The sequence below is a fragment of the Ilyonectria robusta genome (genome assembly GCF_021365365.1).
Source record: "Ilyonectria robusta strain PMI_751 chromosome Unknown BGZ61scaffold_53, whole genome shotgun sequence".
Lineage (NCBI taxonomy): Eukaryota > Fungi > Ascomycota > Sordariomycetes > Hypocreales > Nectriaceae > Ilyonectria > Ilyonectria robusta.
Genome location: NW_025764487.1, coordinates 88061 through 112811, shown reverse-complemented (window position 1 = coordinate 112811; position 24751 = coordinate 88061). Strand labels below are relative to the sequence as shown.

The 24751-nt window shown below is 52.3% G+C and overlaps 6 protein-coding genes across 6 annotated transcripts; 2 read left to right on the top strand and 4 right to left on the bottom strand.

The window, feature by feature from the left end:
* The first annotated feature begins 689 nt into the window (after window positions 1–689).
* Window positions 690–1804, top strand: BGZ61DRAFT_466976 (uncharacterized protein). The gene has a single exon (XM_046247723.1). It carries the CDS (start codon window positions 735–737, stop codon window positions 1761–1763), a length of 1029 nt encoding a protein of 342 aa, XP_046094748.1. The 5' UTR covers window positions 690–734; the 3' UTR covers window positions 1764–1804.
* A 264-nt stretch (window positions 1805–2068) lies between these two features.
* On the bottom strand, window positions 2069–3169 carry BGZ61DRAFT_500322 (chaperonin 10-like protein; the record flags this gene model as incomplete). The annotated part of the gene is made up of 3 exons (XM_046251538.1): window positions 2069–2623; window positions 2665–2994; window positions 3044–3169. The coding sequence occupies 3 exons, from the start codon at window positions 3167–3169 to the stop codon at window positions 2069–2071; spliced, it is 1011 nt and encodes a 336-aa protein (XP_046094747.1).
* Window positions 3170–3946: 777 nt separating this feature from the next.
* On the bottom strand, window positions 3947–5470 carry BGZ61DRAFT_372600 (Aldehyde/histidinol dehydrogenase; the record flags this gene model as incomplete). Its single annotated transcript, XM_046242185.1, has 2 exons — window positions 3947–4922; window positions 4986–5470. The coding sequence occupies 2 exons, from the start codon at window positions 5468–5470 to the stop codon at window positions 3947–3949; spliced, it is 1461 nt and encodes a 486-aa protein (XP_046094746.1).
* A 4606-nt stretch (window positions 5471–10076) lies between these two features.
* On the bottom strand, window positions 10077–11264 carry BGZ61DRAFT_372677 (chaperonin 10-like protein; the record flags this gene model as incomplete). Its single annotated transcript, XM_046242196.1, has 2 exons — window positions 10077–11127; window positions 11182–11264. The coding sequence occupies 2 exons, from the start codon at window positions 11262–11264 to the stop codon at window positions 10077–10079; spliced, it is 1134 nt and encodes a 377-aa protein (XP_046094745.1).
* Window positions 11265–11838: 574 nt separating this feature from the next.
* On the bottom strand, window positions 11839–12632 carry BGZ61DRAFT_301593 (uncharacterized protein; the record flags this gene model as incomplete). Its single annotated transcript, XM_046238690.1, has 2 exons — window positions 11839–12523; window positions 12595–12632. Coding segments are annotated over 2 exons (723 nt in total), but the record flags the coding sequence as incomplete, so codon positions are not given.
* A 9643-nt stretch (window positions 12633–22275) lies between these two features.
* BGZ61DRAFT_372601 (putative glycerol dehydrogenase) lies at window positions 22276–23459 on the top strand (the record flags this gene model as incomplete). Its single annotated transcript, XM_046242186.1, has 4 exons — window positions 22276–22339; window positions 22397–22693; window positions 22826–23206; window positions 23263–23459. The coding sequence occupies 4 exons, from the start codon at window positions 22276–22278 to the stop codon at window positions 23457–23459; spliced, it is 939 nt and encodes a 312-aa protein (XP_046094743.1).
* Between the last annotated feature and the right edge of the window lie 1292 nt (window positions 23460–24751).

Sequence of the window (24751 nt, the reverse complement as noted above, 5' to 3'; positions counted from 1 at the left end):
GCCTGACTCAACGTTATCCGACCATCATATAGCCGACCGAGTCTCAGTAGGCATGGCTACCCGCAATGGCTCCCCAGGCCATCGGGCCGATCAACTGGATTGATCAGCGGCCAGTTATTCACTCACTCACTTTGTCATCCTCCTAGTCGGATGCAGGACATATCCCGAACGCAAAGCGGATACCGGGTGCGGTAGAACACGTCACATTCGCGTTGTGTCATAGAGAAAGCGTTCTTCTCAATCATCGCTTCAGCCTTCAGAACCTAGGTAAGGAGCCTTTGTCAATTACTTGACATGGATATTACGTCATGCGCCGTCTAAAAGCTCCTGGTTCTAGGGAGGAGGAATTTGATGGCGAGCCCTGGCTCTTGACGGCCAGATCACAGATCACGGCACTATCCTTCCCTCGTCCTTTCCGCCATCATGGAATTCATGCCTGCTGCAAGTGCGAGTGTGGGCAATGGGTGGATCAAGGTAAATACCAACTCCTCTGCATTTGTCAGCTTGGGCCCGAGTTCCGCAAACTTGAAGTGAAGAGGGAGCAGTATGGTAATCGCCAGCAACGTTATGATGTCACATCACACCTTAATCCACAACACGCTCAACATGCGTACCACATCTGATGGATGGTTGCTCTATAAAGGTGTGCCTGATGCGCCCGCCATCCTGCAATCACAGCCAACTCCATCCACATCCTCCAGCAGTTTGACCATCCCAGTATCTTTACATCACACATGGCGACCAAAGGCTCCGTTTTCCTCATCGGCCCCGGCTTCATCGGGCTCCAGATCCTGGGAGAGCTCCTGGCAGAAGGCTACCCGGTAACCACATTGGTACGAAGGGAGGAGGCCAAGGCGAGCCTCGAGAAACTCGGGTCCAAGACTATCCTCGGGTCGCTGGACGATGGCGACGTCATCCGCATAGCCGCTGCTGCCGCCGACATCGTCATCCACACCGCCACGGCCGACCATCTACCATCCGCTGCCTCGGTCTTGGATGGCATCGCCGAGCGCGCCAAGACTGGCAAGAGCACCATTTACATCCACACCAGCGGCTGCAGCGCACTCACCGATAAGTCAAATGGCGACCACACAAGCGACACGGTATATCAAGACGACAGACCAGAAACCATCGACAGCATCGCCGACGACGCCCCGCATCGCGCCATCGACCTTGCTATCCTGAGGTCTCGTAGCGAACTCGGCGCCAAGGCAAAGATATCGATTGTGCTCCCGCCCGTCATCTACGGGATGGGCAAGGGAAACCGCCTCTCCATCCAGGTCCCGACCATGGCTCGGTTCGCCGTCAAGCATGGCTACGCTGGTTATGTTGGAGGCGGGAAGGCAGTCTGGGGCCAAATCCACGTCGCGGATCTGGCACGAGCATACTTGGCCATACTGCACTACATGGAGTCCACCTCTGGAGACAAGGTCCTTGAAAACCCGTACTTCTTCATCGAGAATGGAGAGGAATATTCGTGGCAGAGGTGCGCCGAGGAGATTGGCAAGGCACTTCAGAAGGCAGGGAAAATCCAGGATCCGACTCCTCGCCAGATCCCGAGCGACCTCTACAATGACCTCTTTGGGGAATGGTCTCTGGCGGTCATTGGTCGGAACGCCAGGAATCGTGCCAATAGATTGCGCGCTCTTGGCTGGAAACCCCGGGAGAAGTCAACCTTTAATTCCTTGCTGACGGACGAACTGCCCATCATCCTCGCTGAAACGTCCGACTTCCAGGGGTACAGCGCTAGAGTGGCTTCCTAGGCGCTTATACACTGATGTTAATTAAGACGCATTGTGCCTTGCCTACTTTTTGATCGTTGACATGTTATCCCTCCGACTTCGTGCCCTCCATCGCCTTTGTTCCGCGTATATGTGACTGTGGCCTCTTGTGCCTTGTCAGATTCCAGGCCAACGGCAAAGGCTTTTTGACTCGTCTACACGTAGAATATGCATTCAAGCTCGTGTGGTCTACAAGAGGTTATCCACTTGTTTGATCTTCAGTCTACGGTATCCGAGATGCTTAGTCTTGCTATTTGTATCTCTCCGATTAGCGAGACCCAGGTGTCTCATATCTTGAAAAGAAACTTGTGTGCCTTCTGGGTTTCAAACAACTCGAAAGCCTCGGGAGCCCGCTCAAGAGTGATCTTGTCCTGACAGAGGAAAGCTAGGTGGTGCTTCAGCTTTGCCAACACCGGTGTGGTTTCTTCAACCAGACTACGTACGGGACACCGTCCAAACGCCATTGTGACGTTCTTGGAGTACAAAGCAAACCCGGGAAAACTGATCTGTTCGTTGTGAACTCCAACACTAGAGATCTTGCCGAAAGGCCGGATCAAGTCAAAAGCGAGCTCGAGAGCATCTGTATGGCCGACAGCCTCCATCACAACATCTGCACCGCGGCCAGACGACGCGTCCTTGACTTTCTGGACAGGATCATCCGATAGGTTGATGGGCACAGCGCCTAGTTTCTCGGCCTCCCGCAGACGTTCTAGCACCGAGTCCACGGCAAATATCTTGGCTTTACCGCGCGTGAGGTAGATGGCCGAGGCTATAGCGCAGATACCGACAGGCCCACAGCCGAGTACCACAGCCACAGGGTCTTCCTGTGTTTGGGGCAGATCCTTGAGAAAGCGGCTTGCGGCGAAGTAGCCTGTGGGAACACGTCCGCCATCAGGACGAGCATGTCTTCTGGGATCGAGGCTGGGGCTCTCATCAACGACGATGCGGCATGCGGGACGCGGATGAACTCGGCTTGTCCTCCGTCAACAGTCAAGGTCGGCGTGACGCAGCCGAAGAGGACCCCATTGGAGCACCGGCTGGATTGCCCTTGGTTGCAGTAGAAGCAGTCACCGCAGGCAGTAGAGAAGGGAACCACAACATGGTCGCCGATCTGGAAGCCCTCGACTGATGCGCCCAGCGCAACGATGTGTCCAACTGTCTCGTGCCCGCAGACAAATCCCGGCGTAGACTTTTGATGGCCCCGGTAGTAGTGCTGCGCTCGAGTTAGCGAAGCGACGAACAGGAGCTTCAAGACGCGGTACCAGGTCGCTGCCACAGAGAGCTGTCGAGGAGACCTTTAGGATTGCATCGGTGGGTTCGCGAATCTGTGGTACTGGCTTGGTGACGACATCGACTTGGAAAGGGCCTTTGAAGACCACTGCTCTCATTGTGTCCGGTTGTGGAGAACCCATAGCGGTTAGTTGGCAATGGTGACTGATTCACTTGCCTCGACAGGTGGAAGATCAAGAGGAGCAAGCGTAAACGATATGATCACTGCGATGCTCTGCTAGTAGTTCTCGATAAATTAGATTGACATTCAGTCTTTATATAGCAGCAGTCCTGGATTCATCATCTATCCTTCCAGAATTATTCCGTTCCACAAACATCAACGATATTGATGAGCTGTAGATAGGGCCGCAACAGTACCCCCTCCGTGTGTCTAGCACATTGCCGACAAGTCCGCGACGATATACCCGGAGGAGGGGCAATAAAGGTACCATCAATGTGAGGGGTCCGGGCGTGAGTATTCACGCAAATACCCGAGAACTTGTCAGCCCCGTTGTGCATATAGCCGTTTGTGGCCCCTAGGAGCCGCGCCGGCTCTGGCAGAGGCTCTTCTGGAGCAACGCTGGTCGCAGTGTATTCACTCCCCGCGAAGGGTTGAAAGAAGCCCGACTCTCACTTGCGTCCGCTCGGTGGTTCGGGCGAGTTCGATGCTTCTGTACACCCGAGCTGACCAGCCTGCGGCACGGTATTGGCCAGCGTAGAATGCAAAGAACGTGACAGGCCACATCCGTTCTCGTCGGACGTCACACTCTGCAAAGCTCCAAGGCGTAGTGGCCTGTAGGACTAAGATGTCGTTTGAGTTTCACTCTGCCAACTGACAATGATCATATGGGCGAGACAGCGAATTCTTTTATTCGGCGGCAGTTCTTGCAATCAACTCATAGATCGTACGTGATATTCTTAGTCCGGACCCATTCCTCCATCCCTGCATTGAATCTCCCGAAGCCGCTGGACTTGGCCCCTCCATGCGGCAGGGCTGATTCGTCATGAACAGTCATGCGGTTAATATGCACAGCTCCGGTCTCTATCTTCTTGGCAAGCCTCAAAGCTCTTCGCAGATCGCGAGAGAAGATGGCTGAAGAGAGGCCGTACTCGGTGTCGTTCGCAATGGCGAGGGCGTCCTCCTCAGTCTCAAACTCAATGATGGAGACTGTTGGGCCGAAAGACTCGGTCAGGTAGATATCCATGTCGGGCTTGACGTTGCTAATGATGATGGGCCGCAGCCGTGTCTTAGTCGACTCGGTAGCATCTATATCACCAGACACCAGTGATGCACCCCGGGCTAAGGCGTCCAGGACTAGATGTCGATTCTTAGCCACCGCTCGGTCCGCGATCAGGACCGGGCTGTCGCTCTGCGAAACAAAGAGCTTGTCCGTCCATTCCCCCAGCTTCTCTTCCAGCTCTCGGCGGATCGACTTGTGGACAAGGATACGCTCGGTGCTCATACAGATCTGTCCCGCATACATGAATGCTCCCAGCGCACATTGCTTCGCTGCGACGTCGAGGTCAGCATCTTGGCACACGATAGCCGGCGCTTTGCCGCCTAGCTCGAGGAGAAGGGGTTTTAGATTTGCGCCGGCCCATTCGGCGATAGTGCGACCCACGGCGGTGCTGCCGGTGAAGTTGATCTTCTTGATGATTGGGTTGCTGATCAGGGTCTTGGTAACTTCTGGGGCATTCTGCGGGTTGCAGGTGATGAAATTGATGACGCCGCTGGGGAGCCCTGCTTCTTGGAGCACCGAAGCAACAGACCAGAGCGAGCGAGGGCTCAGCTCCGAACCCTTGAAGACCGCAGTGTTACCCGCAGCAATTGCCCACACGACGGCTCTGAAGCCTAGCGCATAGGGGGCGTTCCTGTTCATTCAGTGTCAGCTATGCCGTTGCCACGAGGAAATGTCGGCGGCTGGCTTGACTCACCAGGGGGCTATGGCTAGAACAACGCCATAGGGCTCCTTGACAATGAGCGCGCCTGTGGTCGGGTCGTTTGGACTCGGTATCCTCCCTTCGATTGCAGTAATCCTGCTTGCACAGTCAAGGAGACACTCCTTGGCCAAGTACAGGTTGAATTCTGCCCATCCCTCGTCGCTGCCGGTCTCCTGCATCATATACTCCTTCAACTCTGGCGAACGCTTCTCGACAATAATGGCAGCCGCGAGGAAGATGTTCCGGCGCTGCGCAGGTGTCATCTGGCTCCAAGACTCAAAAGCCCTTTCTCCAGCTTGGGCGGCCGCTTGTGCGTGGGACACATTAGCATTCGAGCTCTTGTGTACGACAGCCCCCGTACTTGGGTTGACCACGTCGAAGGTGTCGTCGGAGAAGACTTCGTTGCCGTCGATGACGAGAGGCACATCATCCCGGTGAACGGGAGCCCCGCCATCCCCAGCTCTGACAGAAGTAGGCATGTTAGGGTAAGGAGGTGAGTGTCGAGGCTGAACGAGTTTAGTGCTTGGTCCAGTCGGCGCTGAGAGACTCACGCCGTGAATGATAACAAGATGTCCTTGACGGTTAGCTGAGCGGGTGGTCCGTCGGGGTAACAAGCGAATTCTGCTTACTTATAGGTGGCATCCCCCTCATGGTCGGAAGCCGGGTATGTGTGTGGGGATGGGGGGGCGGAAGCCGGGCCTGGTGGGGGCTCTTGTAACGGTCGTGCCTCAGGTCTGCCGTATACGTGGTATAGGGTAGGCGAGAGACTGGTTGCTGGTGGATAAACCGTAGGTTTATGTTAGCAGAGAGGTTAGGGCGTCACTTACTGGGTAAATGTTACGTCTGGTAATAGCCAAGCACGGTGATGCATAGCGAGTCAAGGTGATTGAGGTAACCAAGTTGTATTGAAAGCTGAGGTGGCTAAGAGTCTAGGAAAGTGCTAATGAACGTGTGTCTATATACTAGAAGGATAGGTGAGGCTCACGGCATTGAGCCTTGGAATCGCAGGTGAGCCGTAGAGGCTCACGCGTGAGCCGGGGCGGCTCATGGGTGAGTCCCTTAGTGCGGCGTGAGCCGCAGTGAGGTGTACTTGATTGGGGGAAATTTGTGGGGTGCACGTGACGCTGGGCGTCCACGTTGCATGGGTCGTGACAGCTCTGGGGCGGGGGAAGTGGGCACCACCCATGCAGCGACGACTTAACCTTATGTCAGAGGTTTGCAGGAACGGCGACTGATACATGGACACCCTACATTAGATATTTAAACACCTAATGATATATATGTGCTGCTTATTTTTAATCTTAAGATATTGATGGATCCGTTACGGTCAATTCGATCAAATGGATAGGGATCAATACAGTGATGATGATGTTGATGATTGCTTGCTTCCGTTATCCGGATCGGCCGGAAGAGGGGTTATCATACCCCCCTTCTGACTAAGGTCCGGATATCAATCTATCAGAGGTTTCGTTATACAGGGTCATATTTCAACACTATATATTAATTTATTACTTTTATTCCACTGCTTAGTTAATAACCTTTAACATTTTCTTACTAATTTTCTTAATAAACTTCTAGCTTTTATATTATTTTTATTTTTATTATTTTTAGCTAATTTTAATAGTATAGCTTTTTCTATTTGAATAAAGTTAAAGTTAATATTAATAACGTACATGATAAGCATGCGCCGCATCCAAGTATGCGCCGCACTTTTCCCTCAAACACATAACTCTCTATATTATCAACTCAATTTCAACCACCAAACATGCCACAGCAAACTACTGAAGCTAGAACCCTTCTTGCCCTTCAAGCCCTTCAAAACGACCCAAAATTAAGTATCCGACGCGCCGCATTGATATACGAAATAGATGAGCGAAGGCTACGTCGCCGACAGAATGGCATTCAATCTCGACGCGATTGGATCCCGAAATCGCGTCGTCTATCTGATCTAGAGGAACAGATCATTGTTCAGTTCATTCTCGACCTGGATTCGCGAGGATTTGCCCCGCGACTGCGTGGTGTTGAAGAAATGGCCAACCGACTGCTCGCTGACCGCGACGCGTCACCTGTCGGCAAGCGCTGGGCTTCTAACTTCGTCAGGCGACAACCAGAGCTTAAGACGCGTTTTTTTCGTAAATACGACTATCAGAGGGCCAAATGCGAAGATCCAACCATTATTCGCAATTGGTTCCGGCTCGTGGAGAATACAATCGCGAAATATGGTATCGACCTAGCCGATATCTACAACTTTGATGAGACCGGCTTTATGATGGGCATAATCGCAAGCGGAATGGTCATCACAGGCGCAGATAGGCGTGGAAACCCGAAATCAGTCCAGCCTGGAAACCGGGAATGGGTTACAGTCATTCAGGCGATTAATGCGGAAGGCTGGGCAATCCAGCCATTTATCGTGGTTGCGGGCCAATATCACCTCGCCAACTGGTACCAAGAAAGCAACCTCCCGGGCGATTGGGCTATTGCAACAACTCAAAATGGCTGGACCAATAATGAGACAGGTCTTAAGTGGCTCAAGCACTTTAATCGGCATACAAAGGATCGATCGACCGGTCGCTATCGTCTTCTAATCCTCGATGGGCATGAAAGTCACCACTCCGTCGACTTTGAGAAATATTGTGAAGAGAACGACATCATTACGCTTTGTATGCCGCCTCATTCATCTCATCTGCTCCAGCCTCTTGATGTCGGGTGCTTTGGGCCGCTTAAAATAGCCTATGGTCAAGCAATTGAGCAATTGATCAGATGCTCCATAACTCATGTTTCGAAGACCGAGTTCTTCCCAGCCTTCTACGCTGCCCACGAAGCCGCCATGACAAGGAGTAATATTGAGGGAGGTTTTCGAGGGGCCGGACTTATTCCCTTGAACCCAGAAAATGTCATATCGAAGCTTGATGTACAGCTACGGACTCCAACACCAGTGAGGGAGGAGATCAGCCTCCCCGACCCTTGGGTCTCGAAGACCCCAAAGACCGTGCTTGAGGCTAGCTCTCAGTCTGAATACCTCGAAAGACGAATGAAAAGGCATCAGAGCAGCTCTCCAGCATCAATTCTTGAGGCGCTTAAGTCACTTTCAAAAGGAACAAAGGCAATAATGCATCAGAATGCCCTATTGAAAGCTGAGGTCCAGATCCTTCGACAGGCGAATGAGACTCTTAGTAAGCGGCGTAGAGCAAAAAGAACCCGCCTACAAAAAGGAGGGAATATGACTCTAGATGAGGGAAGGGATGCGATAGATCAGAGAGACGTTGATGCGCAGGTAGTGGCTGAATCGTCGAGAAGTGGTGGTCGACGGAGGTTGGCGCTACCGAAGGAAAGGCGCTGTGGAACTTGTGGAAAGGCTGGTCATAATGCAAGGACTTGTCAGGCTGTAATTGAGACCTCTGGAGAAGAGTATAGTGATTAGTTTTAATTGATTGGATGCTTTGTTGTGTTTTTATTGAAGTTTTAATCTTAAAGGGTTAGGAAAAGTGCGACGCATACTTGGATGCGGCGCATGCTTATCATGTACGTTAGAGTATAAAAATATTTAACGTACATGATAAGCGAACAACTCAGACAAGCAAGTGACTCACTCTTTGTCACGGGCCAGGGCCCATATCCTTGCGGCTGTGCCGCAAGACGTACGAGGCTCGTGCGCGCCAGGGACGGGAAATCGTTCCACAGCTCAGGGGCATTTGGGAACTTCTTTCTTTCTTCTTCATCTTTGATGTAAATAGCATCCTGGACTAGATAGCTGGAATCCAGCTACTAGAGGCCGTTCACAGATTAATAAACCTTTTATTAAATCCCAGAAAATCCTAGGAGACTTTAAGGCATCTAAATAAGAAAAGTGGATACTAATTGTCTCCACTTTTCCTCTTTTCTCTATTCTAACTATTAATAATTTTGTAAGATTTTCTAGGATAGTTATAATAAAGAGTGAGTCACTCGCTTGTCTGAGTCGTTCGCTTATCATGTACGTTATAGCTTTAATCTATCTGATAATATTAAGTAAAGCTAAAAAAAAAACCAAATACTCAAAGTCTATACTGAGTAATTTTACTATATATTCAGCTTCTAGTTTGGGTTGTGTAACGGTCTCAAGGTAGTGTATTGCAACTAGCTAGGCCACTCTACAGAGTATACTAAACTTAAGGAAAGAAGAAGAAGAGAAAGAGAGTAGAGGAGGTCCATCCATAAATATACTCGTCATGGTGGCTTAAGGTAAAAAGTGGGCCACGAAAGGCCGAGGGTTCCCGAGGCCACCTACGGGCACAGCCCGTTACAGGTTGGCTAAGATATAGTAGTTTTCTTCTAGAACCTGATTTTTTCCAGTCTGAGATTTGAATTTTTCCAGTCTGTAACCCGAACCTAAACCCCTGGTTTACCTTCTACTATTACTTATTATTACGATAACTCATTTATCGTCGCTTTATTTCTTTATATACTCAATCTGGGCTGCCTCTATACTCAGCTGACCCTTGGCTGCCGGACTGGTTCCCCAGAGCTAGTTGCGTATATGTACCCTTATAATCCATTCGAGGCCAGAGCTGCCTGCTCATTATCGCCTCGTTCTCATTGTCATTACTGTTGCTATGTTGCCCCAGTGTCCCCTCCTACTCCAGCAGCCCTCTGACAACCTCGCTGGTCCCTAGTTGCTTCCGTCCGTGTAGTTGTCTCAATAGGCACCTAAGGGTCGTCCCTCGGTTGGCCCGGAGGGCTTGTGGCATTAGTCGCTCGCGTCGTCTCAGTCGCGCTGATTCGTGCAGCTTCGCGTTGAGTGGGCTCCGCGCCCCCTTGTGTGCCTTGTTTTGACATTGGAGAAAAAAAAAGGAATTGCCAAATCGACTGGCCCTTGTGCCTTGTTACTTGTGGGTTGAGCTTGAAATATGTGAAAGGCTGCACAGGAGTTTATTCAACAAGCTGCTGCTATTGGAATTGTCTAAAGATATGGAGCCAAACAAGAGAAGAGAGTCTTGGTTCCTTTAATATAGCTACTCGGCGGTTAAAGCTGGCAAAAACCCCCAACTCACTGGATCCGGTACAGTTGGGATCCTTTACCTACAGTGAGTTATTGCTGAATTTTCCTTACTGACCTGGCTGAATTAGAATCTTCACGTGGGCTGATTTATTACTAATCAGTTCGTTAAAACCCCCATCCACCACGTTCGACAAAGGGACAATAGATGTGATCATCTGCTCCACGTCGATCTTGCCCTCAGCTATAGTGCGGAGCACAGCCTCAAAGTCCCCATTGGTATAACAAATGCCGCCCATCAGTTTCTTTTCCTTTTGAGCTAGGTTGTTAAGGTTCAGAAGGAGAGGCTTCTCGTGAATAGCGACGTTGAAGATGGTCCCCCCGGTCCGGACACCAGCAATAGCTAAGTCCAGCGTAGACTGCAATCCAGTCGCATCGAAGGCCACATCTACCCCGTCAACGGTGACGTCGTATATGGCAGCCAAGACAGGGTCAGTATAGGGGGTTTCATTGCCATCGACCTTCTGTAGGGGGTTTATGACAACGTCTGCGCCAAATTTCTTAGCTTGTGCCATCCGTAACTCCGTGACCTCAGTAACGATGATCTTTGCTGCGCCCATCGCGCGAAGGGTGATAGTAAGGGCAAGGCCAATAGGACCGGCGCCGCAGATAAGGGCCGTCTGGCCCGATTGGAAGCCAGAGATATCGACGCAGTGATGCGCGACAGCGAGCGGCTCTGCCAACGCACCCGCCTTCAAGCTGACGCCAGGAGGTAGAACAAAGCAGTTCATCGCCTTGACTGCAGTCTCTTCGCAGAAGCCGCCTCCAGGAGCGTTAAGCCCATACGTCGTCATGGCGTCGCAGGTGTTGTACCTCCCTTTCTTACACATGCCGCAAAGCTCTGCCTGGTAGTGTCGGTGGTCCAGACAAGGGTTGACAGTCACATTCTGGCCCAGCTTTAAGTTGTTCACGCCGGAACCGACCTGAATGATAGTCCCAGAGAATTCATGCCCCATGGTGACTGGTAGCTTGACCCCCGTAAAGGGATGGATCTCGCCATGGGGTGGTGGGAAGATTGGCCCGCCGAGGAATTCATGAATGTCACTTCCGCAGATACCGCAGTATGCGACTTTGAGGCGGACTTCGTCAGGACCACACGACCTGTGTCAGTATGTTAGTAGACTACGTGTTGTATTATGGGTTTCGGCCACGCACAGCGTCGGGACTTGTTCCAGTTGGATCTGTCCTTTCTTGTAGAAGCGCAACGCTTGTACTGTTCGAGTACTGGGGGTTTCCATGGCAGTCGTTGTTGTGGATGACGTGATTATGGATTAGACCTGTTTCTCGATATTCGAAATAGGAATCTGATTGCACCTGTGATATTCGTGGGACCCGTTCCTTTGAGACCAGTATTTAAGGCATTGGTGATTTTGTTTCGGTAAATGGAAATGGTTATCCCCGCGTTCGGTTACGTACAACCGGCTTTATGTCTCCCCAACAGGCAACTGGGCGCTTCCACTGGTGTCCTTGTCACTTGTCTCTCCTCGGTCAATTCAGTTATACTTTCCCTAGTAAAGGCAGCGTAAATTTACCATTGATCTAGACCGTTCTCTTATCCGTCCCATGGTCAATTTGCATCGAACCGCCCCGAGAGTCGTGGATCCTGAAATCGGTTCCGGATGTGGAGAAAGGCTTTTTAGCGGAGATAAGACTGCTCACAAACTACTACACAGATTGCTACTCTTTCTATCTTAGTAATAAATATATTCTATAAGTGATCTAGACTCGGGATTAGGAAAAAACGATCCCTCCATCGACAACGATATTTTGACCCGTCACAAAGTCTGAGTCAGGTCCACATAGGAACCCCCCTACGACCTTAGCAACATCGTCTGGCACACTCACTCTCCCCATGGCCGTCAATTCTTCCACATACTTCTGAACCGTCTCCCCCTCCGCGCGGCCCTGCATCTTGCCCAGCGTCCTATCAATATGCTCCCACATAGACGTTCCTACAATCCCAGGCGCGTAGCAGTTCACATTTATCTTGTGCTGGGCCATTTCAATGGCGAACACCTGGGTCAAGCTCCTCACGGCACTCTTGGAGGCACAGTAGTGAGCCAGAAGGGGGAACGGCTTATATGCTGCAATTGACGAAGCGCCCAGGATCTTGTATCCAGTGCCACCTTCGTGGACAGGTCCTTGGGCGATCATCTGCCGTGCAGCATGGGTGTAGCAGTTCCAGACGCCGGTGAAGTTGACGCTCATCGTCTGTGCGACGTCTTCATTTGACAGCTGGAGTGCAGCACCAACGCCAGCAATACCAGCGTTTGCGACCATGACTGTCAAAGGGCCAAGGCGCTTGACAGACTCTTGAATCATGAACTTTACCTCGGAAGACGAGGTCACATCCGCAATGATTCCGGTGAACGTACCCTTGCCAAACGTGTCGTTTAGCTCAGCGACCAATTTGTCCACACCAGGCTTGTTAGCGGCAACATCGTTGACTGTGACAGCATAATCTTCGGCTGCCAGGCGACGGACGATAGCCTCACCGCTGCAAAAGGGCATCTTTGGTCAACACAAGCATGTACATGAGTCTAGGATTGGTTCCAGCGGTCAGCGTACATTCCACGGCTCGAACCCGTTACAATTGCCGTTCTCTTCTGGCGTCCGTCCCCCTTGATTGGTTCAACTCTTATATAGCGACGGACCAAAGGCTTTATTAATGGTTGTACGACCAGGGGGCGGATCCAGCGTTGGGTAGGTGTTTTTCTCGGACGATCTATTGAGACAACAACAGTCCCTAATAAACCTATCCCCACAGGCTTCAAAGTGTGGGCTGTAGCCCAACAAGGCTATTTCCTGCGGTGGATTTGGCACCGACCCGGCCGGAAATACGGGCCTGTTGGTATCCGGCTGAGCTACCGGCGCCTGCCGTCACAGCTGCGGCGGACCCGGCAGCAGCGACAAGAGAGGAAGACAATCCATCTGAACCCGACCCAAGCTGTGGTTGTTGCCCTAGTAAATCTGCTGCCGGAAGCCAGATACCATGTATTTCTCGATAACCTATTCTCTTCCTGTGACCTCTTTCGCCGGCTCCGGCAATGCGGCCACGGCGCCACAGGCACAGCCCGCAGGAACTGTGGCATCTACAAGCCTCTTGTCAAGCTCAAAGCTGCAGATAACACAGCTGCCGGCAGCCTTCAATTCAATGACATCAAAGCTATCCCGACAGCAGATAACCAAGTCAGTCAGAGAGATAGGATTGTATTGATTTTCCCTACTAATTTGTCTTCGGCTAGGTCAATCAGATCGCATGGAAAGATAACGCCCTCGTGCTATTCCTGTCCACTGTGTTCAAGGGCACTGAGAGACTCGAACGCATAAGGAAGAGACCGACAACAGACCAAATGCAAGCACGGCCAATACAGCGATTTTTTGGTGACGAGGCTGTCAAGCTGATTTCTATCCCATCCATCGCTGCTGTTTACAATGACGAGATGGGTGCTGTAGATCGCGGTGACCAAATGCGGTCATATTGGAGCCCTACCCGGCGTGCCCGTAGGGGCGGCTGGAGGGCTCTAGCTTGGGACTTCCTGCTAGAAATAGCCCTTATTAACAGCTATATTTTACAGCAGCGAGGGCAGCCACAGTGGAAGCCGGAGATATCACAGGGCAATTGGCGCCAACGCATTGTTAATGACCTTATCGCAAAGTATCAGTCTGATAGTCAGGCCCGACAGAGATTTCGGACTGGAGACGAATTTACGCCTGTTATACAGCACAATTGGGTCCGGAATAAGAATCCCTCGGCATGTCAAGCTTGTAAAGGAATACGGCTTGGAGAGGGTCGGCCGCAGCCGTTACGGGCAGTCAACGGCAACAGAGGTCAGAGACTAAAGAAATCGCGATATCGCTGTCAGCAGTGTAATGTAGCGTTATGTAGAGGGGGGAATTGCTGGGACTTCTATCACCATACAAAATAGGTGGGGATCTATGTACCTTTAATTTGCTATACTCTGGTTGGCTGGACCCCCCTGCTAGTGACCTAAGTGTTGCCTTACCGCACTCAAAGGGATAGGGGTCGCTGTTGCAAAACCCCGAAATTCGCCGCGAAGGGGCCAAATTGGGTTAGCGGAATATCCCCAAGGCCCCGCAGTACATTGCCCTTTGTACCTCAGCCCACGTTTCTTGATTTTTTGGGCGCTACAGAGTTTATGGTCACAGCAACGAGTCAGCTGCGGACCAGCAGGCTGCATTTCTATTCCATCCAAAGCGACATCAGGCATCGGCGTGGCGGTCAGAGTGGAAATTGCCACTGCTCAATTATCCTCATTCTCCTCTTCCTCTTCCTCGTCCGGCTGACTGAGCTGCTGAGCATTGAGTTAGTAGTTGAATTGCATCTGAAGATTTAATTACGCTCACAATCCAGAGCCGAGCAGCCCCGGCGATGGCCATGAATCAGCGGGCACTGGGTCGAATCAATCCTCGGCCCTTCTTGACTCTGGGGTTCCTGCTGGGCGAGTCTCCAACCGCCGTGCCAGCGGTTGTAATTTCACTTACGGTGACGGGATTGGATGTGGGCATGATACAGTAACGCTGTTGACCACTGGCTTTTCCACGGCCGTTGTGATCCAGATTGGAAGGGATCTGGGGTCTGTAATTCCGGATAGCGGCATCATCCTGTTCCAAGTTGGGAAGGTACCACCAACAAAACCCCTGACGTTAGGCCGCTGTGGCCAGTATCATCACGGTAAGTCAAACTTATAGTGAGGCCACGCCCTTGCCGTCCCCCCCTTTTCTTGTTGGAACCAAGAAAATTTCCCCAAACTCACCGCCAGCAATGGCACGCCCGCCCAATCCAATCGATCAATACCGTGACTATGTCACCCACCTCTACCTTAACGGTGTCTCTCGAAGCAAGATTCAGTATAAGCTTCGGAAGCATTACCATGTCGCCGTCAATCTCAGCACAATCTCTCGCCGAATCGCAAGCTGGGGTCTCCCGCGCCAGCAAGCCCGCACCAAAGAAAGTCCAGAGCTCATAGAGGCCACTCGCGACCTGATATTTCGCGTTGGGCTTACCGAGAAGCAGACGCTGAGCGTTCTACAGAGACAGGGCTGGCCGATCACGAAACGAGGTCTGAAGTGCATCAGGCTACACCCGGACCGCCGCTGGCTACGCAGGCTCAACAGCGATGAGGAGCGACTCGCCTTGCTGGAGAAGACAGAGCAGGCCATCATCGAAATGACGCGACGTTCTAATGCCATTTCGGGTTATGGCAGAAACCTTCTCCAGCCGTATCTTCGTCAGCAAAAGCAGCTCTGGGTACCAAGAGACCCTCTCTTTGAGATGTACAAAATCATGTTCCCAAATGAGGTCGAGCTCCGGAAAAGGATGTTTCGGAGGAAGAAGGGACAGTTCCTTGTGCCAGGACCAAATTACCAGTGGTGCATTGACGGCCATGACAAGCTCAAGGCGTATGGATTCGAGATCTATGCCGCAATCGACGCTTACTCGCGCAACATTATCTGGTTCTATGTTGGCCACTCTTCTACAACTGCTTTGAGCGTCTTGAAGCAGTACTTGGCTGCATGCGACGCATACGGCTTCCGGCCATGGTATCTGCAGGCAGACAGGGGCAGCGAAACGCCCCTAGTGGCAGCAGCCCATTGGAACTTTGCTTTGGCCGCAGATGGGCGGGTGGAGTGGAATGGGCAGGTCTTCCAGCAAGGGAAACGCCTAAAGGATTCCTACAAGGCGGCGCCGAGTACGAAGAATATCAAGATTGAGAAATGGTGGGAGAGCATGCTGCATGTCTCATCCCGGCAGTGGGTGGACTACTTTGGAGAGCTCGCCAGGGACGGGGACTTCGACGGCGACATGTTGGAGGATCAGATCGCAATCTACGCCGTGTTTGAAGATTTATTACGCCAAGAACTTTTCGACTTTGTGGAGGCGTGGAATCTTCATCGAATTCGTCTTCAGAAGAACCGCCCCCATGTGGTCCACGGCCAGCCCTGGATGAATTACCACTACCCGGACCCAGACAAGGCATGCAACTGGGGCATCCCCATTGACCGTTCCGTTCTAGCTGAAATGGAGGGGCCATTGGCTGAGATCGACATTAGCACCTGTTTGGAGCCAGAGACAAAGGATTGGTGTCGCCAAGTTCTCAACGAAATGGGCTACGACAACGTAGCCCTTGGGACTCCCCAGTAGCCGGACAAGTTGCGGCCTTTCAAGCGTTTCTACCTTGGTCTTCGAGACAGAATCATTCAACACATCGAAAGCGGCCGGCAGCCTGTACTGGCATATCGTAAAGCGCCAACCGGTGGCGTTGTTGAATATGTAAGGCGTTCCCTTTCGTCCCGAATTGCTCAATCTAAACGCATATAGCAAGCATTATATGAGCGAGCAAATCAAGCCTGCCAGGATGAACTTGGAGATGGGGAACCAGCAGAGCAACCGCTTGTTGAACTAGGATACGAGGACGAAGAAGGAAACGACGTGGAGGGAATAAGTGATGATGGGGAGGATAGCGATATTTCGAATGGGGAGCCCGAGTAGTTAATCCTTCCGTTTCATACGTCGGACAGCAAATGTCGTGGGGATTTCTGTCCCTTTGAAGCGGTTGGAGTGTGCGGGTGGGAGTGTCCCAGCAACATCAGTGTCGGAGAGTCGAGCCTGATCATTCCCAAAGCGCTGAGACATCGACTCCAGGGTTACCCTTATGGACTCACTGACCGTGGCGGAGAGTCCTCAACGTCCACCAACTCATTGTATGAGCCCGGAAGTGCCAGAGTTTTGGACCTGGCTTGATCCTGGGTCCGGAAGGGGTTGGAATCCGGGTTGAAGCGAGATTTTAGTTTAAGAAGAACAAAAACAACATCGTCCTTGGCTATGGTGGATGGCTTCACTAGACTCATTTAAGAGGGAGGTTACTGCGCTAGGTCGCTGGTGACCGGGAGCGGGATTACTGCGGTAATCCTCTCTAGGCTCACGACGCTGCTCGTCATCGCGAGTTGCAGATGGGTTGGGCAACTGGGCTTTCATTGCGGTGCAGGTGCGTTGCGATCGTGATAATAGCATAGTGAAGGTGTTTAGTGAATGAATTAGAAAGAATTAATTCATATTATCGGAACAAAGTTCCTAATATCGCGTTGTGCGTACTGTATCTATGTGACACCAAACAGCTCGATCGGAACCCATTTTGCACCTGAAGCTTGAAGCAGGATATTAGACTGGCAAAGGTCACCGCGCGGGCCCGCAGCCAGTCCGCGGTACATATTCCATGGCGACTCAAAGTACCCCGATGACTAAGGAGAAGAGCACCTAAACCCAAAACGGGGTTTTGCAACAGTGACCCCTATCGTCCTCCGTATGAGTCGACCAATCCGGAAAGCCATCGAAAGTGAGATGAGGGCGAAGGATGGCCAGGCGGCCTGGAGATGCGCGGCAGTTGTAAGGGATGCCCGGAGCGCAGAGCGAGTCAAGGTCATCTGCAGAGATGAAAACGAATTGAAGCAGGTCAAAGAAGCTGCGCAGAAGATGGCGGTTGTGGGAGTGAGGGTGATGAGAGACCAGCTCTACCCGGTGAAGGTGGACAATGCCAACCGAACCGCAGTGCTAGACGCAGAAGGGAACGTCCTACCTGGGGCGGCTGAAGCGCTCGGCGCCGAGAATAATGTCAATATTGCCAAAATCTCATGGCTAAGCAAAAAGGAATCGGGAAAAGCGTACGGGTCGATGGTGGTGTACGTCACGAAGGGGAACGACGCGATGCGGCTCGTGGACGGACACTACTTTGACCTAGCCGGGGAATCAGCGTGCACAAACGTCTTTGAACCACGCCAGGGACCAGTACAGTGCTACAACTGCCAAGAGATTGGTCATAAGTCGTTCCGGTGCAAGAACCCTCAGATTTGCGGAAGATGCGCGGGACCGGGGCATCATCACAGGGAGTGCCAGGCGGTGGAACCGAAGTGCGTGCTGTGCGGCGGACCACACGAATCGTTCAGCCGGAACTGCCGTGTGCGGAACGCACGCAGCGATGTGTAAGACCTTCCGCATCCTACAGCTCAATGTACGAAAGCGAGAACCGGTACAACAAAGTTTGATGAACGACGCAGACCTCAAGGACTACGGAGTGCTGGCGGTCTCTGAACCGTACGCAAAAATGATCGAAGGCAAGGTGGTAACGAGCCCTGCGGGGCACAGCAACTGGACGAGGATGATACCGACGCACACGCACAATGCGCCCTGGCCGATCCGAAGTATGCTCTGGGTACGAAGCGACATCGAGGCGGAGCAGGTGCCGATACCATCAGCAGATCTCACGGCAGCGGTGCTTCGACTGCCAGAGAGAGACATCCTGATGGTGTCAGTGTATGTGGAAGGGAAGAACACAGAGGCGCTGACATCTACAGTTCGAGTAATGCATGGCCTGATCCAGCGATTCCGTAATGGCACCGGTACGCGTACGGACGTGGTGCTGGTTGGAGACTTCAATCGCCATGACCTACTCTGGACCGGAGACGAGGTATCAGCAAGAAGACAAGGCGAAGCCGAGCCAATCATCGACTTGATGAACGAGCACGGCCTCTGCAGCCTCCTTCCGAGGGGCACGAAGACGTGGCAAGGCCCGGACAAAGAGAGCACCATCGACTTGGTGCTCGCAACGTCGGAACTGGCAGACGAGATGGTAACGTGCGCCCTCCATCCGACCGAACACGGGTCAGACCACAGAGCGATCCAGACGATATGTGATATCGCGATGCCCGAGAGGACCACGGCGCAAAGATTGTTGTTCAAGAATGCTCCTTGGACTCTTATAAGAGCCAGAGTGGAAGATAACCTCCGACCGCTCCCCTGGGCTGTCGACGTGCAAACGCAGACGGACCAGCTGATGCGAGTCGTCCTAGAGGCAATCCACGAGCTGACGCCTCGAGCACAACCTCCACCGTATGCGAAACGCTGGTGGTCAAAGGACCTAACACAACTGCGGCGGGTATACACGTTCTGGCGGAACCAAGCGAGGGCGCAACGGCGAGCAGGTCAAGCGCGGCCAGACCTGGAACGACGAGCCAAGGAAGCAGCCAAGGAGTACCACGACGCCATACGGAGCCAGAAGAAAGCACATTGGGACGACTTCCTGGCCGACGATGCCAACATCTGGAAGGCTGCCAAGTATCTCGAACCTAGCAAGGACACCATGGGCGACAAGGTGCCACCCTTGAAGAGAGGAAATGGATCTATAACCAAGGACAAGGCAGAACAAGCCGAGGAGCTTCTCGGCACGTTCTTCCCTCCCTTGCCAGCGAGAATCGAAGATGAAGGAGTGCGACCACAGCGGAAAGCCGTGCCCATGCCGGGCCTGAACCTGGAAGAAATCGAAGAAAAAGTCATGGCAGCAAAACCATGGAAAGCACCCGGCGAAGATGGCCTCCCGGCGATGGTGTGGAGACAACTCTGGCCGGTGGTAAAGTACCGGGTGTTGGCTCTCTTTGATGCGTCGCTCAGAGACGGCATAGTGCCTCGCCAATGGAGAAGTGCGAAAATCATCCCGCTGAAGAAGCCGGACAAGGGAGACTACACGGTAGCGAAGGCGTGGCGACCGATATCGCTTTTGTCAACCCTTGGTAAAATAATGGAAGCCGTCGTCGCTGAGCGCATCTCCTACGCAGTAGAGACTTACGGGCTCCTGCCCGCAAACCACTTCGGGGCGAGGAAGCGACGGTCGGCCGAACAAGCGCTCCTGCTCCTGCAGGAACAAATTTACAAGGCATGGAGAGCTCGCAAAGTGCTCAGCCTGATCAGTTTCGATGTTAAAGGCGCCTACAACGGAGTGTGCAAAGAGCGACTACTCGAGAGGATGAAGGCGAGAGGGATACCAGACAGACTGGTCAGGTGGGTGGACGCCTTCTGCTCCGGGCGAACAGCCTCGATGGTGGTGAACGGGCACACGTCTGAGCAGCGAGAGTTACCCCAAGCAGGTCTCCCTCAGGGATCGCCACTGTCACCGGTCTCGTTCCTCTTCTTCAACGCAGATTTAGTGCAGAGAAGGATTAAGGCGGAAGGCGGCTCAATTGCATTCGTGGACGATTACTCGGCCTGGGTGACCGGCCCGACCGCGGAGGCGAACCGGGCAGGCATTCAGTCGATCATTAACCAAGCGCTCGAGTGGGAGAGACGCAGCGGTGCAACGTTTGAAGCGGACAAGACGACAGTCATCCACTTCACGCGAGTCGCCGTGCGCAATAGTGACAGGTCGTTTTGGATCAAAGAGAACGAGGTCAAGCCTAAAAACAGCGCAAAAATCCTGGGAGTGGTCATGGACGTAGGCTTGCGGTACCAGGAACACATGGCTAGAGCCGCCGCCAAGGGGCTCACCGCCGCCATGTGTCTGAGAAGGTTAAAAATGCTGTCTCCGAGGGTGGCGAGACAGTTATTCGTAGCGACGGTCGCGCCGGCGATGGACTATGCCTCCAACGTCTGGACGCACGCTCGCCGCGCAAGAGAAGCCGCCTGGCTGAACAAAGCGCAGTTGGTGGGAGCGCAGGCAATTACAGGAGCGTTCCGTACTGTCGCAACGGCGGTGGCCGAGGCCGAAGCCAGTATCCAGACGGTAGAGGAAAGACACAGACAAGCCGCAACAAGATTCTGCATCAACCTTCGGACCCTTCCGAAGACACATCCGCTGGCAGCTTTGAAGAACAAGGCAAGCAAGCGATTTATATCACCAATGCAGAAGATTGTCTCGGCGGTGGAAAGGGTCCATACGGAGCGGATGGAGGTTATCCATGAGTATGCGTTGCCGCCATGGACCAGTCGCATCCCAGTGGTGGTCGAGGACGACCTAGCGAAGGCAGCCAAGGCACCAAACGACGTCGAGGGCATCATCATAGCAACGTCTAGCTCGAAGAAGGGCGGCATAGTGGGAATGGGAGGCGTCGCGCGCAACGCGACTCGCAACAGCGCAGGCGAGGTGGTTGCCAGCTATTCTGTCACTCTCGGGCCCGGAGACGAGCAGAATCCGTACACAGCGGAACTAGCAGCAATAGCGATGGCGCTGGAGTGCATGCCGCCCAGGCTTCCTTTTCGGGACGTAACGGTCATGACGAGCAACCGCTCGGCCGTGGAAGTGATCAGGAAGCCTCGGCAGCAATCCGGTCAATGCACTATCCGTCAGATATACGACCGCACCAAGTGCCGTCGGAAAAGAGGCTGTTCTGTTAGAGTCATGTGGGTGCCGGCTAAGGCCGAAGGTTTTGCATTGGGACCGATGGCCAAGGCAGCAGCGCAGAGAGCTACCAAAGCAGAGTGCATGGTAGAGACACCGTCGTACCAAGCAAGGTCTACAACACTTCGACTGGCGCTCCTCCAACAACGGCAGTGTGGGCGACTTCCGGAAGGCGTTGGACAGTACTCGAAGCGCATCGACAAGGCGCTGCCGGGCAAGCACACCCGTGCGCTATACGACTCACTAAAAAGAAAAGAATCGGACGTGATAGCCCAGCTTCGGACTGGGATGATACGACTGAACAGTTATCTTCACAGGATAGGGGCAGCGGAATCGGACATATGCGATTGTGGACAAGCAGCAGAGACGATTGAGCACTTCCTCTTCCGATGCAAAAAGTGGACAATGCAACGGGAAGCCATGTTTAAATGCTCACGAACAAAGATTGGGAATTTGTCGTTCTTCTTGGGAGGAAAAACTGCGTCGGACGACGAAAAGTGGAAGCCAAACATGCAGGCCGTGCGTGCGGCAATCAAATTTGCTATCGCGACAAACAGGCTCGATGCGGGCCAGCAGCCATCGGCAAACTAACCTCTAGCGTGCGATTATACTAACAAAATGCAGCCTCAATTTGGCAGACCGTGCTTCAGCTGCTGAGAATAGGATGCTGAACACTTGCAGAATTTGGCCTTCAAGCAGGCCTGTCATGGAACAAGTAGCGACGAGGTTGAGCAGCAAGCGATGAGACGACGATCCGTGGGGCTTGGGGTGTCAGGTATCAAATGTACTGAAATGTGAACTAGATTGTGTCAAGGCCCTATAGGGACTTCCCTCCGGGCGAAATAAAATCCATCCATCCATCCGTATGAGTCGGGCATTCTTCTGCCATTGGGCCTGTAGAAGCTGCATAAGGAGGTTGAGTGGCCCTCATTCATGATCCATAGCAAATAAATAACCTCTATCTGTGCTCGATCGAACCCAAACAGAACATATTGACTTCCTCTCAACAACTGCCCTGGGCCGCCTGCAAGACCCCCTTGATCTTCCAATTGAAATCACTGCAATGTCCACTCTGATACCGAAATTCAAACTGAACACTGGAGCGCAGATTCCTGCGATAGGGTTAGGTACTTCACTTGCACGGGCCGCGCGCCACGGCCAGGTTGCTGACGTATGCTCCATAGGTACCTGGCAGTCCAAGCCGGGGGAAGTCCAAAAAGCTGTTGAACATGCCATTGAAGTTGGATATCGCCATATCGATGCCGCGTATTGTTACGACAACGAAGATGAGGTTGGTCAGGTCCTCAAGGCCGCCCTCGCTTCGGGCAAAGTGAAACGGGAGGACATCTTCGTGACCACCAAGCTTTGGTGCACATACCACAACCGGGTTGAACAGAACTTAGACCTCAGCTTGAAGGCATTGGGTCTTGAATATGTCGATCTTTACCTGTTGCACTGGCCGGTTGCTATGAATCCAAACGGTAAGCGCCGATGTCACAGTCCAGGCTTTTGTTCCGTGCAAAGGGACAATGGGTAGATCGGTGATCAACATTCGAAATTTTGATGACTGGAGGTAAAGGTATTAGAATCTCATTAACTGACCCGATATCCAGGAAACGACGAAAGGTTTCCGAAGCGCCCTGACGGTTCGCGCGATGTGACCCCTGAACGATCACACATCGACACCTATATGGACATGGAGAAACTCCTGACAACGGGCAAGACGAAGGCCATCGGCGTCGCAAACTATAGCGTCCGATATCTCGAGGAACTCCTTCCCAAAGTTTTTATCGTCCCTGCTGTGAATCAGATCGAGAATCATCCCTTGTTACCCCAGCAAGAAATCGTCGATTTCTGCAGCGAGAAGGGCATACACGTCACTGCCTATAGCCCTCTTGGAAGTTCAGGCGGCCCGCTTCTACAGCTTCCGACGATTCAAAGGCTAGCAGAGAAGAAAAATACCTCGCCTGCCACGATATTACTCAGCTGGCATGGTGCGTATGCTCGCCGTCTTCCTGTCTACAGAAGCTAACTCCATGTTGCCTTATAGTGTCCAGCGGCCGCTCTGTGCTGGCTAAGTCTGTTTCGCCTAGTCGAGTCGAAGAAAATAGGAACCTGGTGGACATGGATGAATCAGATCTCGAGGAAGTCAATAATGTTATCGAGACTTGCAAGAGGACCAAGGGCTTCACCCGCTATGTATATCCACCATTTGGCGTTGATTTCGGCTTCCCAGATAAGTGTTAGAACCCTATATAACTACCTCCCTGAAGGCCACTTGGAAATACAGAATGGATAGGACAGTCATTATCTTAGTATTGAATAGAATAAAGGCAGCTTCAAGTGGTTCTCCCAAACCCACGCCACCTTGCGCATAGTATCTCAGTAACAGACGCCCGCCATGATGTTGAACTTTCTCGCAATGAAATCTGCAAATCCTCTTCCGGGATGACGTGAGCTTTCGTGCCAAAGTCGGTTCATTGACCTCGACGGCTTTGTTGATAGCTTCAGCCTCCACGCCAAGTCACCGGATTTCCGTCTCGGTGATAAGTTGTAGCACCCAACGGTCATGGAATGCACCCGATCGCCATTGATAGACGCATAATATGACAAGATTCTAGAGCCTGGGCTTGATTAGGTGGTTTTACCTCCGGATAATGGATCACGTTTGGGTTTATTGACTCAAGACGGAATACCCAGCCATTCATTCTGTTTCCCCATCTTAACCCCGGAATCCAACCTCGCGTTCTGGCCCATTCGGACTTTCTTGCCTTAATACATGCGGGGATGCGTGGTCGCTATTATTCGGTACGCGCATCAACTCAGAGTTCCCCAGAAACAGCGATTATTGCCTCTCTCAACTTGCTGAACAAACGGCCAACATGAAAGAAAACACTGCCAAAAACGAAGATAGCTCCCTACATATTGAGGGTAGCCAAAATATGACCAAAGCATCCCAGCCTGCATATGATGGACGTTCAGTGTGGGAACAGAAAGAAATCTATGGCAAGTCAGGTATGCGGGCCTTGCTTTTCCTCTGCATCTCCATGCATCATGGATATGCTGTGAATGACTGGGCGTGTTACGGCCTTGGCAGCAAGGAAGGAGCATTTGTCGATGTGATTGTGGTCAATCTAATTAGCTGTATACCGCTTCCTAAAGGAGCATGGTTGGACGTAAGGGGGCTGGCTGAGTTTTTAGCTGTCGCCTCTCATATGAGAATATGATCTGAATACCTGGATTCAGGATAGTCCAAGACATGGACATCTGAGGCGTCGGCTTGATCGACCCGGCTCTGCTTTGGCTACTGAAGTCCCGAGGGCGCTTATAAGGTAGTGATGAGCGAAGTAGCCGAGCCAAGGCCGCGTGAAGCAAACAAGCTCGGGGTCGATCTCGCAGTTAACCCACTCGAAAGTTTGTTGCATCAAGGTAGTCATCACATTTTGAATCCGCCGTGAGAACGCCATGCGCGGAGCCATAGAGGATAGCCACTGCTCAACAACTCGAATGATTCCATTTTCATTGAGAGAAAGTCGAGA